This window comes from Alosa sapidissima, chromosome 12 (genome assembly GCF_018492685.1).
Source record: "Alosa sapidissima isolate fAloSap1 chromosome 12, fAloSap1.pri, whole genome shotgun sequence".
Taxonomy (NCBI): domain Eukaryota; kingdom Metazoa; phylum Chordata; class Actinopteri; order Clupeiformes; family Clupeidae; genus Alosa; species Alosa sapidissima.
In genome coordinates, this window is record NC_055968.1 from 12,919,375 (window position 1) to 12,936,874 (window position 17,500).

At 44.8% G+C, this 17,500-nt stretch overlaps 3 protein-coding genes across 16 annotated transcripts in view; all 3 read left to right on the plus strand.

Annotated features, from left to right (window-relative positions):
* The window catches only part of dab1a (DAB adaptor protein 1a), a 147,046-nt gene that overhangs the window by 128,916 nt on the left and 630 nt on the right, over positions 1-17,500 (plus strand). For 10 of the 14 annotated variants that reach the window (XM_042112018.1, XM_042112017.1, XM_042112020.1 and 7 more), the window contains 2 exons: positions 928-996; positions 5,606-5,832. In XM_042112018.1, the coding sequence (XP_041967952.1) occupies positions 928-996; positions 5,606-5,650 (114 nt within the window). In that variant the 3' untranslated portion in view covers positions 5,651-5,832. Of the gene's footprint in view, positions 1-927; positions 1,025-5,605; positions 5,833-17,500 lie in introns of those variants that run through there. The other 4 variants (XM_042112022.1, XM_042112025.1, XR_006035347.1 and 1 more) reach the window with 3 other exon arrangements.
* LOC121724987 (leucine-rich repeat extensin-like protein 5) lies at positions 10,145-17,291 on the plus strand (the record flags this gene model as incomplete). The annotated part of the gene is made up of 9 exons (XM_042112014.1): positions 10,145-10,434; positions 12,363-12,993; positions 13,030-14,091; positions 15,086-15,283; positions 15,564-15,897; positions 16,086-16,165; positions 16,803-16,828; positions 17,016-17,053; positions 17,189-17,291. Coding segments are annotated over exons 1-9 (2,484 nt in total), but the record flags the coding sequence as incomplete, so codon positions are not given.
* LOC121724991 (FYN-binding protein 1-like) overlaps positions 17,300-17,500 on the plus strand; it is a 4,683-nt gene continuing 4,482 nt past the window's right edge. Inside the window, exon 1 of the mRNA XM_042112031.1 lies at positions 17,300-17,336. Coding sequence (XP_041967965.1) covers positions 17,319-17,336 — 18 coding nt within the window. The 5' untranslated portion in view covers positions 17,300-17,318. The remainder of the gene's footprint in view (positions 17,337-17,500) is intronic.

A 17,500-nucleotide genomic window follows, 5' to 3' on the forward strand; every position in this document is an offset into this window, starting at 1 on the left:
ATTCTGTTTCTCTCTCTCTCTCTCTATCTCTCTATCTCTCTCTCTCTCTCTTTCTTTGTGTCTCTCTCTGTTTCCCTTTTTCTTTTTCTTTCTTTTTCTCTTGCTATATGCAAGAAATGTCTCACAGCCACAGAGTGAAAAGTGGACTCCCCCTTTCTCCCGTGGCTCTCACAGAAATGTCACCACACACATTTCCACTGTGCACTTATAGAATTTATATCTCCGGGTAGAAAAAAAAGAAAAGGAGTGAGGAACAAAAGCGGGTTTTATGCAACACGGCGGATGTAACGGCCGTCTGAGGCGGCCCTGGTGGGCGAGCAGGTAAACAAGCAGCCTGTGGGGCGCTGATGATTTCCGACCGCGGAGCTTTTTGCACACCGGCTGGCCGCCCACACACACTCTCGTCAGAGGTGTTAAGAGCAACGTGTGGGTGGGGGTGGGTGGGTGTGGGGGGGGGACTGGCGTCTCCAGAGTGCTCAGGGTAACTAAATGGACAGGAGAGCAAAAAGGAACAGGCAGAGAAGAGACAGACGCGTGGGTTGTTGGGTCTGCTGATGGGAGACGGTGATTGTTGGGTGGGGGGGAGTGAGTGAATTTACTTGATGGAGAAACTGAATGAATACATAAAGAATGGATGGAGGGAAGGTTGAACAAATAGATGGATGGATGGATAAATTCAACTTTGGCTCTCCTCTTACTGTATGTCCTCTTCATGCTGCCTCTGCTAAGCTTCTAAATCAAATCACCTGTTCCTCTCTTCCCCCCTTTTACCTCTTTTATTCCCCCCCTCTCCTTTTCTCTTTCTTTCCCTCTTTCATTTCCCTTCCTTTCTTTTCCTGTCTCCACCTTTTTACCGCTTATCTCTGTCCCTCCACACCCTCTCTCTCTCTTCTTTCTCCCTCTCCCGCTCCCTCGTTTCCTCCACAGGCTGGAGACGCCCAGTCTCCCTCCACGAGTGAGCCCAGTGCTGATCCGTCTGAGCAGGACAGTCCACAGGTCGGTAGCTAGATAGCAGCAGGTCAGGGTAGGTATCTGTCCTCTTTTCTCTTCTTCTCTCTTCGTGCCCCCGCTCGGCTTGGTGTTGGCCTGCTCCACCTAGACGTTGACCACGCTGACCACAGCACAGCACGCCTCCACCACCTCGCCATCACATTGACCCACACATCGTGGCCATGTGTTGTGGTGCATCTCTCTCTGTCTCTCTACTCTATCTATCTATCTATCTATCTATCTATCTATCTATCTATCTATCTATCTTTCTATCCCCCCTCTATTCTTCTATGCCTGTCTTGGTCTACCTCTCTCTCTCTCTCTCTCTCTCTCTCTCTCTCTCTCTCTCTCTCTGTATTTCTTTCTCTCTCTCTTTCTATCAAGCTCCTCTATCCCATGCCGCCGCCCTTGCCTGCTGCTACGCTGGTGTGATGATGGTATGTGCAATGTGTGTGTGTGTGTGTGTTGTTTTTGTTTTTGTTTTTGGCTATGCGCTTTTCTCTCCTCAAGCTCCTGAAGTACGTGAGTACAAACCTGCCTGGGACCCACTGCAATGTTTCTGAGAAACATTGTGACATTGGCATGAGTTACATCCATGACCTCCATGAACGCTCGACATTCGTCAAATTCCTTCACCATGTTGTTTTAAAGGAACTGAATATGAACTGATGTTCTCTTTTTCACTGCGCTTGTCAACCTCATGTACTTCACATTGTAACAGCACAACACAACAGTCACTCTGAGGTGATTGTAAAACTGTTTGTGCGTTAAGCATTCTCAGATCTGAACGTCATCTCGGCGGCAAGTTTTTCGCTAGCTCCGACGCACAGACAAAAAAATTAAATTCAGGTCTCGAAATGAAGCATGCATAAATCAGTATCTCTGCATCATGCATGGAGCAGGAAAAGCAGAAGTGTAAGTTTGTGGAAATTACTATTTTATTTATTTTTTTTGCAAAAAAGTGCAAATACAAATCTAGATGTAGTATAAGCTAGACCGAATCAAACTACAGTGCATTCATTTCATCGACACATAACATATAATAAATAAAAATACACACATACGCAAAAAGAAAATTAAATAAAACAAATAATGACATACAAGGGTTACACTCACACAGTAACACAATCTTAATTGTGGAAATGACTAAGGGTGTGAGAGCCACAGGCAGTGATGACAGCACACCCCCCAACCCCTCACCCCCCCCCCACACACACACACACACACACACACACAGTCTCCCCCACAGGAGTTTAACACCGGGAGAATAGGCTGGCAGTGTCTGGGACTTTTATGAACTTTCATGCAGCTTTTTATGGAGGTGTCAACAGAAAACCCTTTGTTCTCTCTCTCTCTCTCGTTCTTTCTCTCTCTCTCTCTCTCTCTCTCTCTCTCTCTCTCTCTCTCTCTCTGGCCTGTCAGCCCACACCAACACCATGACTGATCGCTGACTCCATAATAATACCTCCTGGCACTCAAACGCTCGGCAGGAAAACACAAAATTATTATATTCTCCTCACTTTTGCTCGCTCTGTCGTCTTTGTCTGCAGAGCAAATTTATTGCCTAGCTTTAGTAACTGGGTCGAACAATAGCCCCCACTCACCCATCTTCCATCCTGGAGTGTGTGATGTCTCCAGTGATTTTAAATAGAACAGCACACATGCACACACACACACACACACACACACACATACACACATGCACACACACACATGATGCCGTCTTATCAGCACGTAAAGACATCTTACGATAGAGCGTTTTTATCAAAGTATGTTTTAAGTTTTTTATCAAAGTATGTTTTAAGTTTTTATCAAAGTATGTTTCTTCAAGTCAAGTCAATAATTGATACATGTACGCATGATGTAGATCTAGCAATCCATGTGAAAGTGCCCAAGCTATCAAGTATGTGTGTGAATTTGCAGTCTTCCCAAATTTCTTCACATCCAGACATACGGTAGTGTCATAGAAAAGGCTGTCATGCATTCTGGCTATTTCAACTGCAGGCCATCTTGCCTTTTCTATGTGGACCCTGGGGACTAACAAGGTCACAGGGTGTTAGAGTGGACATTCTTCAGTAAAAGGTCCAGACTCTTGAAATGTTATCGCTTTATTCCTCTTATTCTTCTCCCTCCCGCTTCAGTTAGTGATACAGGCTACAGAGGGCCCTACATGTGAATGGTGAACGTGAAAGTGAAGCCATTCAACCCCCCCCCCCCCCACACACACACACACACATACACTGACTCCTTCCCAGAATCCCCCTGTCAGTCCACAGCATCCATATGCTGCTATCCAGTATCATCAAAAATGCATTAAGCCCAGTAATGGGCACCTGTGCAAGAAGCTTAGGCCACCTGTGCTTAGCGCACAGACCCCTGCTGTGGCCCAACCCCCCCCCCCCACACACACACACATACTTCGATCTCAGCGCTGTCATGCAATGTAATAGTGCTGCAAAACTCAGCGACATGCCCCCCCCCCCCCCCCCCTCCCTCGCTCAACCCCCCCCACCCTTTCCCCCTCACACTTCCTCTCTCGGAGCATATGATGTGGAGTGACATGTGTTTGTGGCTCGGGGACCCAAAGTGTTTTTCCTCAGACTGACACCACTTAGCCCCCTTCTTTCACTACACACCACCACCCTGTACCCCCCCCCCCCCCATCTCCACCCCCCCTCCCAGTGGCCACATGCGTGAAATGGCACATTCCTTCGGTTCACTTAGCGATTCTGCTCGGCTCAGATGGAATTCTCCATGACCAAGGGGGAGGGAGAGAAAGTGTGTGTGAGAGAGACAGATAGAAAGAGTGACAAAGGCAGAGAGAGAGAATGTGTGTGTGTGTGTATGTGTGAGAGATAGAGAATATGTGCATGTGTGTGAGTGAGAGAGAATGTGTATGTGTGTGTGTCTGTGAGAGAGAGAGAGAGAGAGAGAGAGAGAGAGACAGAGTGAGAGACACTGAATGAAGTGATGCTGGTTAGATCCCCATGCGTGCCAGTGGCCAGTGGCATGCAGCTCCATGTCTGGCCAGCTCTCCGCTGGCACGCCTGCCTGCCTGCCCACTCCTGCCCTCCCGTGACTGGGAGGGGTCTGGACCCAGAGCAGCTGGCACGGCCGAGGGTGGATGGAGCCTGGATGAATCACCAGAACGGATGCTTCTACACCAGTTAGGGCCACTCTAACACTGATGCTTACCTCAGGAAGTCTGTCTCTCTCTCTCTCTCTCTCTCTCTCTCTCTCTCTCTCTCTCTCTCTCTCTCTCTCTCTCTCTCTTTCTCTTTCTCTCTCCCTCTCTCTCTCAATTTAATTCAGCTTCATTGGCATGACAGATATTTTAAGCATTGCCAAATCAATTAATTATAAGAACATACAGAATACATGTCAAACATGACAGCCATAGATATATATGCATCCAAAATGAAATTCTCTCTTCCTCCCTTTCTACCTGTTTCTTCCCTCTTGGTCTGTGCCCATTTGCTTTGTCTTTTTTTCTTTAGGTAGTTTACCTCCAGTGTCTAGTTAGGGTGTAGAGGAGGTTTCTCCAGAGTGTAGCTTGTCTTCAGGGAGTATAAAAAGGCCCTGTAGTAGACATAAAACTGTTCATTTACCTCAAGGACAACGGCACTGCTATGAGTTCAGGAGTTCTCAGTCTTGCCCAGGGCCTTCGGCGGAATATTCCGACATTTGCCTCTAGTACTTTTCAGAGACTCTCAGAGCTGCAGAATTCTTTCTTGCTTTCTTGCTTGATTCCCCAGCCCCCACCCCACCACTCATCTTTTAGGTGTTTATTTTTGTGACTGCAGTGGGAGTAAAAATGCACAAGTGAGTCATAATTGGTCTTGCAGTCAGTTGTTTGTCTACAGTATGATTCAGAGCAATGAAAAAGACGCCTCTCTGTGTAGCTCTATGGGGCTTCGGGCGTTCTCTTATAATGTTTGGCGAGCTAAGGGAGCGGAATACATGTATCTTTACCGACAGAGCAACGGCCAAATATATTACTATTAGGCACACCACTGCCCTTTGGTGGCCAAAAGGGGGAACTGCAGAGAACAAGATGTTTGGTCCCAACCCTAACTGCCACTTGCAGACACTCCTAAAAAGTGCTTGTGTACTGATATTACAATGAGAAGTACATGTTGAAGCAAGTTGTACAATGTATTTACTGATCTACCTTTTTCCCCAGGGATTGGCTGATGACAATTGTAATAATGATTCATAGTATTTCATAGTATAAGTCAGATCTAGTAGGCTACCTACAGTGATCAGATGTTAAGTAGCTTGTTTAAACATTGTTACTTTTTTATTTTTCTTTCTTACTTTTGTTCATTACACCTTTACAGTTTTGTCTCTTATGTTAACCTGCTGAATGTCACATTTCTATTAGTAGGACAGTCGTGTTTTGACATACAACTTTGAACATAATGTTACACAAGTCAATGACATGAGTCATTTTATGTCAAAACATGTCATGCCCATATTCTTACTAATGTGTAAGTAATGTCATAATGTGCGTGTGTGTATAGCATAGAGTTTGAGGAGTGTTTAGGGTGGAGAGTGGAGTGACTGTGTGTGCAATGGTGTGGCCATGCTGACCATCACGCTTGTGTGTCCACAGGGGAAGGATCCTCTCTACGCCCAGATTAACAAAGGACAGAAGTGAGGGGGGACAAAGGGACAAAAACACACTGCACAGATCTGAACAGCACTGGGGAGAGAGTGGGAGACCTGCAGTCTGGAGTCCAGTCACACTCCTGGCTCTGTGTGTGTGTGTGTGTGTGTGTGTGTGTGTGTGTGTGCAAATGTGTGTGAATGTGTGTGTGTGTTTCGTAGGATCAACAGATAAAGAGAGAGATTGTGTGTGTGTGTGTGTGTGTATGTATGTGCAAATGTGTGTGTGTGTGTTTCATAGGATCAACAGATAAAGAGAAAGATTGTGTGTGTGTGTGTGTGTGTGTGTGTGTGTGTGTGTGTGTGTGTGTGTGTGTGTGTGGCATTCAGAGCTCCACTGCGACAGGTCTCAACCCGGCCTCCATGGTCCTTTTCCTCCAAGCAGCCATCTTCTCCCGTCAGAGCAGCAGCAGCCGTCACCACCACCCAGCCAGCCCAGGCCACAATCCCCCCTTAGCCCCACTTAATGACCTCCCCTGGGGGGACAAGAGAAAGCTCTTCTCTTTAGCCCCATCTCTCTTTCTTTCTCTTTCTCTCACTCCCTCTCTCTTTTTCCCCCTCCATCTTCTCTCTCTCTTCTTTGTCAAGTCGTTCCTGCTACACTGTGCTCCCCTCAATCCATGTTAATATCCCTGATGGACAGTGGGGGGGGGGTGGTCTCCCTGCTCTCACTGCTTCAGTGCAAAACTGGACGGATCCTCAGTGGCAACATGATCCGATACCGCCACCCACATAGCCTTACTGGTCCTCTTTCTCTTCGTCTCTTTCTATTTCTCTCTTTTCTGTCTGTTCCTTCTCTCCCTCTCTCTCTCTCAGCTTCTCTCGCCTCCTCTTCCTTTAAAGACTCTGAACTGAGACCCCGCGTTGACAGAGAGAGACTTTTGCAGAGAGGAGCGCCCGTCAGACTCCTTCAAAACACTGAAGTGAACTCACACACACACACACAGATGAGCACACAAGTCCCTGGACACACACACACACACACACACACACACACACACACACACACTTGCACACCCAAATAACACACTGGAGGATATAGATCAGCAGAACTGACTCAGCCACATCAGACCCAGCGGAGCCGATACCCTCGCCGCTTCTCTCTCCATACGTGCCCTGAGACCCGCGCCAGCCGCACCAGTCCTTCGGCTCTGGTCTCTCCGTGCAGAGATCCACCACATCCATCCATCCATCCATCCACTTTGGGGTTATTCTGCTGCTAAGGGAGCTATGCAGAGAAATTGAATCACAAAAACAAACTTAAAAAGGACAAAGACGCTGTTCTGGTGCACTCAGAACCACACAGAACACACACTCAAGGAGTGACTTTTGCCAAAATCCTCCTCAAGCGAAAGACTTTCAGGAGGAGGACGTGTGCGAAGGCGTTGGAAACGTCAGTCCCCCAAGGAGTGGTGGGGGGGGGGGACATGGAAGAGGGAGGGGGAGGGAGAATTAAAAAGAAAAGGGAAAAAAACAAGCATAAAGATTCTGTGATCGGACTGTTCCTTCTCTATAGCTTTTGTACTATACTAATGAAAAAAGGGACAAATTGAAATGGAATTTTTATTTTATAAGTCAATTGAGCCATTGAGGTCAACTCTAGATGCATTTTAGAGTTGTTACGGCTTTAAGGCATCAGACCATTGGTTTGCCAAACTCATTTTGTAAATAATAACAATAATGATGATGATAATGATAATAATGATGATAATAATAATAATAACAATAGTATTCATTTTGTCCAGGGGACATCTGTGCCATAAAATAGGCAGGCTCCAGTGATGCAAATTCTCAGTGGAACATAAGCAATACCAACTCATGTTCTCCATTGCCCCCATGGTTTTTGTTGTCCAAAGCCCACGTTTATCAGTTTGGTTCAGCCGTAGTGATGGTCCAGATTGGTGTCTGGCGACGCTGGCCAATTGAACTTGAACTGCAGCCAAGCCTGTTCTTCACGGTGTGAACGGGGATATACAAATTACACCAGGAGCATCCATGTCCTCTTGTCTAAGTTATTGTGTTCCTCCTCACCGTGTGGGTGTTAATGTCATTGCGTACCGCCCTAAGCGTCACACATGCTACACAGTCATTTAATACGATCACTGCACTCGGGGTGCCAGTGGATTTGTCGGCCTCTGCCTCCCCCTCAAAACAGAATCTCTGGTTTCCATTTTGTTATCTGACCTTTCAAAGCTGCTGGTTAAGGTCCAAATGTGTGTTAGGGGGAAGGGGTCGAGGTGACCCTCAGTAATGTGTGTGTGTGTGTGTGTGTGTGTGTGTGTGTGTGTGTGTGTGTGCGTGCGTGCGTATGTATGTGCTTCTTTTGGTTCTCTCACATGGATGGACAACACAAAGTGTTTCAGAGGCAGTCCTGTGGGAATGAGGGAGGGTCCCTGTTAAATTTCATGTTTTTTGGACAACCACAGTGTGTGTGTGTGTGTGTGTGTCTGAGTGTGTGGCAGGGGCTGTTAAGATGAAAGCCTCTTGAAGTCAGGAGGGTAGGCCTAGATGTTAAGGCCATGTTGTCACATATACAGAGTTCTCAGAGTGACTGGGAAAGGTATTTTTCTGTCATCGTGGGCTTTTTAAAAAGCAGTTACAGTACTACTGCAATATGTGCACCCACACAATAGCTGTACTTGCACATCCACACAATACTTAGAAAATAATAATGCTTAATACAAAAATGAATATCACATATGTCTGTCCTCACTGAAATTAACTGCAACCCTCCTCGTTCTAGCTGCATTGTCCCCTGCTCTAGATGTCTGTCGACAAGCTGTTCCAGGCTTCTGTTTTTAGGCCACCTGCTAACATTTCATTTATTGTGACCACTACAGATACTCCCTATTTTATGGCCAGAGTCCTGTTTTAATTTGAGACCAGTTTTGAATTAAGATCTAACTAAAAATCAGAGGGACAAACCAGAAAACAAGCTGATGAAAAAGGGAAAAAATGTAACATAACTGTTTCCGTACATTTCTAGACCTATTTTAACTTTACCTCAGCTAATGGTTTGGCAATGTTAAAGGAGCGTTATTTTTATCTTGATGAAAATGACATTCTACAGTGGATTTTTAGAGATTTTTTTCTTTGATTTATTTTTTTTTATTTACGTATCCCACCATGTAATACTGTTATCAATAAACACATCCCAAAAGGAAATGCCTTTGCTTTATTAATAAAATAATCATCAATTTAACACTTTTTTTATTGTCTGAAAGTTACAGTAGATATCATAGCACAACTATGGTTCCTACTCCATTGTTCTCTATCATAATTCATGTAGAGATGTTTGTCATTCTAAAAAGTAATGACTTAAAGTAATTCTGACATTTAAAAAAATCTCTTTGTTTCTGAATATGTGCTTAGCCTACATATGGTATGTTTAGATTTTCTTTTCACATGAACATTGAAAATAGAAGGAGCCACATATATGTTTTTTTTTCAAAATTGGGAAATACTATCTTTTTTACCGTAGGCCACTCTAAAAATGATTTCCCTGCTGAAGAAAGACTACAAGCATTTTGAAATATGAAATATTTTACACAAGCCACTGCATCCTCACATGTGTCCTTCATAACCCTCCTCTGCATCCTCATGGGAAAAGATCAGCTCGGCTGGTCTCAAGAGGAGCTGGATGCCCTGACCCCTCAAGCTGTCTCTGGCCCAGTGCCTGTAGAAGCTGACCAATATACGGTTAATACTCTGGTCAGAAAGAGAAGAGTCCTGTCTGTGGAGTTGTCCTGTCTGTAGAACAGAGATAGGCTCTACCCTAATGAGGCAAGTGCAGTGGAATATTCCTAAAGTGGAGCTGGTGTCATACAGGAATCAGAGAGAGAGAGTGTGTGTGGTGTTGAGCAGCTGGTTCACTTATATCTGGTTCCACAACCTTGTCATGTGACTGATTTACCATTTGAATGATGCCTGGTCATGGCATTATACAAGCCGACTTATATAAATGTTGATCTTTGGATATGTGTGGTAAGGAGCGGAAAGGAATCACAACAAAATGTTTCCTTAAAAGCGGTGATTATCATCTTAGTTTGAGCACTGTGAAATTGAGAAATGACAGCAATCAAATACCAATGTGTGATGTTTGTGGTGCAAGCAGGTAACGGTGATCAGTGTCACCAAATATGTAGGCCTAACGCTACTCTGAGTCAGAGTTAAAAAATGGATTAATGTGTTGTAAATGCGCCACCACCCATGTGCCATCTTTAAAGTGTGACTGGCCACACCTTCAGTTATTAGGCTACGGTATAGCATTGTTATGTTGTCATGTTCTTATGATTCATCCCAACATCAATTTATTGGAATAAACATCTTACGGCAAACATGAGGAAATGTAATGGTTATTGTTTTGGAAAAAGTGGGACAATGGTGCTGCTGTGAAGTGTCTGTGGTCCTGTCAACATACCGAAGAGATGCCTGACGAACTGCATTCTTGAAGAATGAATTTCTAGTCGCGGTTGATTAGCTCCCGTCTTCAGACCAACAGCGGGACCTGTCTGACGAGGTGAACTATTTACACCCCGTCTCAGTCTCGCACCGAAACACATACAGCTCTCATGGCAGCGGAGCAGTTCATTCAACCAATCTGTTAACAGGTGTTTAAACAAGCGACATTTAGCTCAGAAACTCGTGAGAGTGCACATCGTCTGTTGATGGTGATACCTGAACTGGAAAATACATACGTTTTGGAGATGAAAAGTTCATAATCTAACAGCTGGGAGAGTTTCGTCTGATTTGCTATCCTGTACAATGATGGAACAGGTAATTTGTTTGACTTAATCTACAACGCTGTCATTTTTCCAGGCCTGATAATGATTTTCTCTTCACTGACTGAACTGTCAAAGTTGATTCTATAGGCCAGATCTACTCCTTTTTCAGATTGCCCTCTGTCTGGAATATTATACATATTAAATATCAGGTGCTTATTGGTCAGTCAGGTCTGTAGGCTAGTAGGCTACTCGTTTTGAGTGCCTGCCTATGTTCGTATGCCTCGTATGCCTATGTTCGTAAACAAGGTCTCTGTCTAGTATAAGTGTTACATGTGATAAATTGAGAAAATATTTCAATATTCAAATTAGTCTGTTAAAGAAATACATGAATGTTTGACTGCCTTCAAAGAAGTATAGGCTAACAAAGCATCCAGTGCCGTAACTATAGTAGGTGCAGCAAGTGCAGTCGCACCAGGGCCCGTGACCTCCCGGGGCCCGTCGCCACCCCCGCAATGCATTTGCTGGAAAATTCTATACAGGTCCTTTCTGACTACCGGCGTGCCTTTGACCAGGCCAAGGCTACAGCGCAGACGCTCGCAAATAAATGGGGGGTTCAGAGTACATTTGAAAATGTTAGAGCACGGAGAGTGAAGCGTCACTTTGACAAACGGAAGATGAGCGCTTAACCGATGCAGAGAGATACTTCAAAGTGCAGGTATTTAATGCAACTCTGGACATCATAATCAGTCAGCTCTCCCAAAGATTTGCAAGTATGCGGGAAACTTGTCATGTGTTTGAGTCTTTACGTCCTATGACCCTTCAACTCGCAGGTGATGATGAACTGCTTGAAAAGGCAAGACGTTTGTCAGACCATTATAGCAGGGACATTGCACCGACATTCCCAACACAACTCCTCTCATGCAGGTCTTGCTTTAAGAGAGATTTCACAGAAGTCATCTATTTTTCAACTTGCCAAAATGCTGGTGGTAGATTATGACAGTTTAACATCCACATTCGGGGAAGTCTGTACTGCTCTCATGTTGTTTCTGACATTGGCTGTGACTGTGGCAACAGCTGAGCGATCTTTTCCCAAACTCAAACTTATTAAGACCTACCTAAGGAGCAGCATGGGGCAGGAGAGGCTCAGTGGGTTAGCTATCCTGTCCATTGAAAATACGAGAGCCAGAGCATTAAATATTGTGAACATCGTTAACGATTTTGCACTACGAAAGGCTCGTAAGATGGCCTTCTTCTAATGGCCTAGTTCACGCATATTGGGGATTGTATGCATATGAATGATTTTATTTGGTTTCTGCACGGTTAAATAAGTTAGGCTACATTAAGTTTTGTTTCTACGCAGTGTGAGTTTGTTTATAAGCAAGCAATCTACGCTTGCAGTTTCAGCAGAGGGTTGAAGAGGCGCATTGAGCGCATTGAGTGTTCCCATAATTCCATGCGAGTTGATGTTAATGCAGTAATATTAGATTACCCTGGCCTGCAGGCTGTTAATCAAATTATTTGTAATGTTTTCACATGTAATGGATCCTATGTAGTCGTGTGTTACTACTATGTAGTCGTGTGTTACTACTACTAAACTACTTCGGTGCCTCAGGCCCTTTGCATTAAACAATTGAAGTCACCCTTAATGTGTATTGCATGTATCAGAGTTAATTCATCCTGTGTTAGTAAATGTTGTTAAGGGTTCTGTGTAGCGCTCTCGCACCTGGGCCCACCGTTGGTCTGTTATACAGCTGTAAACATCACAAAGCAGTTGTGAATGTGTTATATGTGTTAGTTGTAAATATTACTTGAGCAGTCTTAACCAAGTTTTGGGAGGGAAGTGAGAAATGTTGTCCTGGGAATTTGCATGTTGGCAAATATTTTGTGTGTGTGCGAGGTGTTGTAATCTAATGGGACAAGGAAATAGTCAGTAGCAAATTTACCTGAATTCCCTGCTGATATTAAGTTCTTCTTTGATAGGAAGAACTGCTGGACTTCAAAGCCCTAAGGGCAAAGTTCCTGCAAGAAGATACCCTGAAGCTAATGAATAAACCTGCCATTCCGCAAAAGCCAAAAGTCATCCCCCCTCCCCCCAGTGGCACGCGTGTGACTCTCATCTCTTCCATCAACGCTGCCGTGGAGAACAGAATGGCGCCCCGTGTGGTCTTCAAAGATGACAAGCTGCCGCAGACCCTGAAACCCACGTCCCCACAGTTGGCAGCCCCCGAATCCAAAGACAAACAGCCCAGCGTAAAGCCGGAACTTGTTGACAAAAAACAGAAGAGAGAGGCGGACATTATCATGCAGGCAATGAAAGATAAGAAGCTGCCCATGGTCCTCCCAGTGACCGTGCCAGCCCCAACTCCTGAGCCTGCCTCCCCTACACAGCCAACCAAACCTGCCACCCCCAAGAAGAAGAGGATTTCCTTCTTCAAAAAGCCTCTAAAGCCTGCAAAAGTCAAGGCAGGAACTGTCGAAAGTGTATCACCCCCAATCTCACCAAGCCCACTCAGTCCACCATCCAGTGGCTCCACCCCAGTGGTTGATGCACCTGTGGCTCAGATAGCTCTCATCCCTCCCATCCCAGTCATACCTACACCTCCCAGTTGTCCTGATCCAGTCATCCCAGAGGCAGCCATAACTGCTCCTGATGTTCTACCTCTGGATGTTCCAGAAATTTCTCCCCCAAGCATTCTGCAGCCAAAGGTTCCTGCCCCTGAAGATGCTGTACTGCAGATTCCTGATCCAGAACTTCCTGCCTCTGAAACCACTGTTTTGTCTGTTCTTGATTTGGAAAGTTCTACCCCTGGAATTGCTATAGAAGCCATTCCAGAGCCGGACATCCCAGTTCCAGATATTCTGACCCAAATTGCTCCTGAGGTAGCAGAGGTACCAGAACTTGACTTTTCTGTGTCAGATATCCCAGCTCCAGAAATTTCTGTTCAAGATGAGCCAGCTTTGGAGATTTCAGAGTTAGATATTCCAACCCCAATCATCCCGCCTCTAGAAATTCCAGACTCAGATGCTCCTGATCCAGAAATTTCAGATCTAGTTATCCCGGATCCAATCATTCAAGATGTGGATGTTACCGACCCCAGTATTCCAGATGTAACTTCTCTTGATCCACCAGCCTCCTTTTTACCCACCCCCTCAATTCCAGCCTCTGTCAGTCTGGCTGTATCTAGAACTCCCTCTCCTGAACAAGTTGCCTCTCCTGAGGCAGCCTCCACCCCCCTTCCTCTAGAGTTTCCCCCAGCACCTGTAGAATTTGCTGAGGTGGAGGATGCTGCTTCAGAAACACAACAGGAAAGTAGTAGCGCTTCCACAGAAGAAACACCTGGGGAACCTCTGTGTCCTACCCCCACCAAACCTGTATCGGCCCTCTCGGTCCTGGAGAGAGCAGAGGAGTCCTCCCCCGAGAAACGGACCACGCCTAGTGACCAGAGAATACTCGACCTGCTGGAAAAGGCCAAGAAGAAACATGCAGGCAAGGCAGTCAGAACCCCTTCCCCCTCTCTGTCCCCGTCTGTTTCACCCATCCCGCCTGTCCCGCCCGTCAGGATGACCCCCACCCAGGCTGACCACACCCCCTCGGTCAGTCCCACACTCTCGCTGCCTGAGCTCCCCCCAGTTGATTATGAAAACTCAACCGAGAAGGCTGGGTCAGACCAGGGACAACCAGTGTCTCTGGTGAACGGTTTCGATCACAGTAAGTCATTGCAAAAATACAACGTTGCACTTTGATCAGAAATATCCTTAGCACTTATCACTAGTTAGATTATGTTAAGTGGGAATTTTGTGTTCACAATTTGGGCTTTGCAATGAACATCATCGTTTGGCATCTAGCTATTCATGTATAATTTATATATCAGTATGTTAGGCTCTTCAATTTAGTTTTTATACAACCTGAATACATGTTACAAGTATCTAAAGCTGAAAATGCTTGTAAAAATGTTCCATTCTTTCAGAGAGCTCTGGTATTTTAGGTATCTAGAATTAGACCGTTGAGGTTACCAGGTTTAGCATGTCTGTCATAGCCAGGATGACAAAGAGGTGTGGTAATGTGTTGCGCTTTAAGACAGAGACAACTGAACATTTCAAGCGTCCTGCTGGATTCATTGTTTTCTCTTCTTGCTTGTATTTCACTTGGCAAACACTGGCATGTTATTTGTTATTTTGACAGAGACTTCTTGCATCCTAAATATATGTCCAAGACAAAATGTTTAGCTAGTAAGATGAACTGGTTAGCAGGTAAAAGGATTGTAGTTATTATTGGTCCTAAGAGACACAGTTGTATTACTATTTATCTTTGGTTCAAGTTTGGTATAACACTCTTGAATATCCTGGTTTATCAAAGGAAGCATGTAAATTTTGTCCGACAGGCCCAGCTAGGTAGACCACATTACATTTACATTTCAGCTGTTAACTCATCAGACCCAATTGTGTATGCTCAGTCCTCCAGTACATTTGTGTGTGTGTGTGTGTGTGTGTGTGTGTGTGTGTGTGTGTGTGTGTGTGTGTGTGTGTCTGTGTGTGTGTCTGTCTGTGTGTGTGTGTGTGTGTCTGTCTGTGTGTGTGTGTGTCTGTCTGTCTCTGTGTGTGTGTTTATGTCTTTTTGTTTGTCTGTGCGTGCCTGGGTGGGTGCGATCAAGTTCCTCTAGTATGACTTCTATCCATCTTGACAATCCCTCTTCACCACCTAGGACAAGTTTCTCCCATTTTGGAGGAGCCAGCGATGGAGGAGGCACAAGCAGAGGTTCACCCAGCCACCCCAGCCAGAAAGCCCTTGCCTCCTATACCATCCCTGGGCCCGTCTCCTGACAAACCTCATCGGCCTCCTGTAGTGGACCTCAGCCCTTATCAACTCATCAGCCAGATCCCAGAGCCCCAGGAGGAGGATGGTAAAGCACATGCATTAACAAACACAAACAAGCATATAGAATGTTTACTTCAAAACATTTAGTGAAGAATGACACAGAGGTGATCGTTATGATGATGTAACAAGTTCTGAATGCCACCTTGCAATGACTGCCTCCACCTATTTTGGCAGTACAAACATAACATATGTAATGTACATCAATCTTTTTTTCTCTCAACAAAGTACATGCATGCAAGGCATTTTTCATCAAATTCTTACCCACCCTGTTATGATAGCAGTACTGTCTGTGTCTGTTTCTCAAGTGGGGACTCCAGCTCCAGAGGACTTCAGCCAAGAGGAGCCGGTCGTGGACACCCGGAACCTTTCGGCAGTGGTTCCAGAATGCGAAGACGTTCAACCACCAGAGGTGGAAATTCCTGAGTGCGGAATCTCCGAGTCATCCACTCTTGAAGAGGCTGTGTCCAGTGCAGAGCCCGAGGCTCCAGAGGAGGCTCTTGGAGCTTTGGATGAGGTCTATGAAGACACAGAGCTTGGACCTCCAGTGGCCGAGCTCCCAGACACAGAGGCAGTGGCTGCAGAAGCACCTCCAGACACACTGGACTCGCCAGTTAGTCAAGACGCCAAGATGCTAACCAGGTAAACTCAAAAGACTGGCTCCAGTCCTGCCCAACAACTTATTATTTTAATCACACAAAAACTCACTGTTGTCTTGTAGGAAGATTTTCATTTACTAAGATTTCCAATGGTAGAAAGGCATCTTGGGACACTTCAGTGTTTTTGTCTTACTATCGAAGGACATTAATATGGCATTGTACCTTTTGCAGACCACAGGAGAGCCCACCTGAAACCACTGACCTGACAACCAATAAGAAAAAAAGCAAGAAGCGCAAGTCCCCACCAAAAAGTAAGTTAGATTCCTTGAAATGTGATATCAAAACAGGAAGAAACCTGGATAGTTTCTCAGGCCATGATCCATCTTTGTCAGCTATTCATGGGTTTCATCATGTCCCTTTCCACAGGTGTATAAAACCAAGCACCTAGTTTATGAATGCAGACTGCATGGTGCTTGATTTTATACATCTGTGGCAACGGACCTGATGACACCCATGAATTGTCAGGCTATATCCAGGACAGGTAGCCCAAAATGTCTGAGAATATTATGCTACAACGATTGGAAATGTTAACCTTTTAAAGCCCTTCGAAGATGTGGTGTGCCCTGTCAAGTGTACTTTGATTGTACAAAATCGTACAACCTCAAATGCTACATTACTCTCAACATAGTTCCATCATCTTACTTATTATATCTTGAGACAGCAGAGCATCTCTTAGACATAATCATCAATCATGAACCGCTTCCTTTGATTGAAACTTTAAAACACAAAGGGAATTAGAGGCATCACATGATGTATCTATCAGTCCGATCAAAAGGAAACAATGAATGGTTTCATTTAGGTCTGACCTAATTAACTGGAAGGACAGGAAGAAATGTTTTGTCACAGTAGTCAATCTGTCCTGTTTTTGTTTTGTTTTTGTTTTCTCAGATCCCTATGCTGATTCGCAGCCTGCGGTAAGTATCTCTCCGGAGACTCTCTCCATCACTCCATTTTAGAAATGACATTTGTGAGGCAGAACTCAATCATCTAAAATAGGTGATAACGAGTGATTATAGGATTAGTCCAACGAAGATGCCAAAAGCCCATTTACATACAAGGGGATGGAAGTTAGAGCCTGACTGTCTTTTTCTGTGATTTCAGCCTGAAGAAACCCAGAAGTCTGGATGGTTCAAACCCAAGTAAGTTATACTTTGTCAGTGTTTGTGTGTGTGTGGGGGGGTCTCCTTTCTTTGTTATAGCTGGACTGCTGTTTGGCTTATGTAATGGCTTTGATTGAGATCTGAGCTTACGATACTGTGCCATTGCTTCCACAGAAAAAGCAGCGCTGAGATTGCTGAAGAAAAAGAGCAAAAGAGGAGAGAGAAACAACGGGAGAAAGAGCGCGAGAAGGAGCGAGAGAGAGAGAAGAAAGAGCAGAAAGAGAGAGAAAAGAAGGAAAATGAAATGAAAAAGAAGTTCAAGGTAATATTTTGCTTAAGACTGTCCATCATGGTGCATTTCATTTAATTTGTAATAATTATGTTGTAAAATAAATATCACACACATTTTAATCTTAAGGTAACTCGAATTCCTATCGAAAAGGCTTGGTTATAATAATTATAATAACCAAACAAAACAAATTCAAT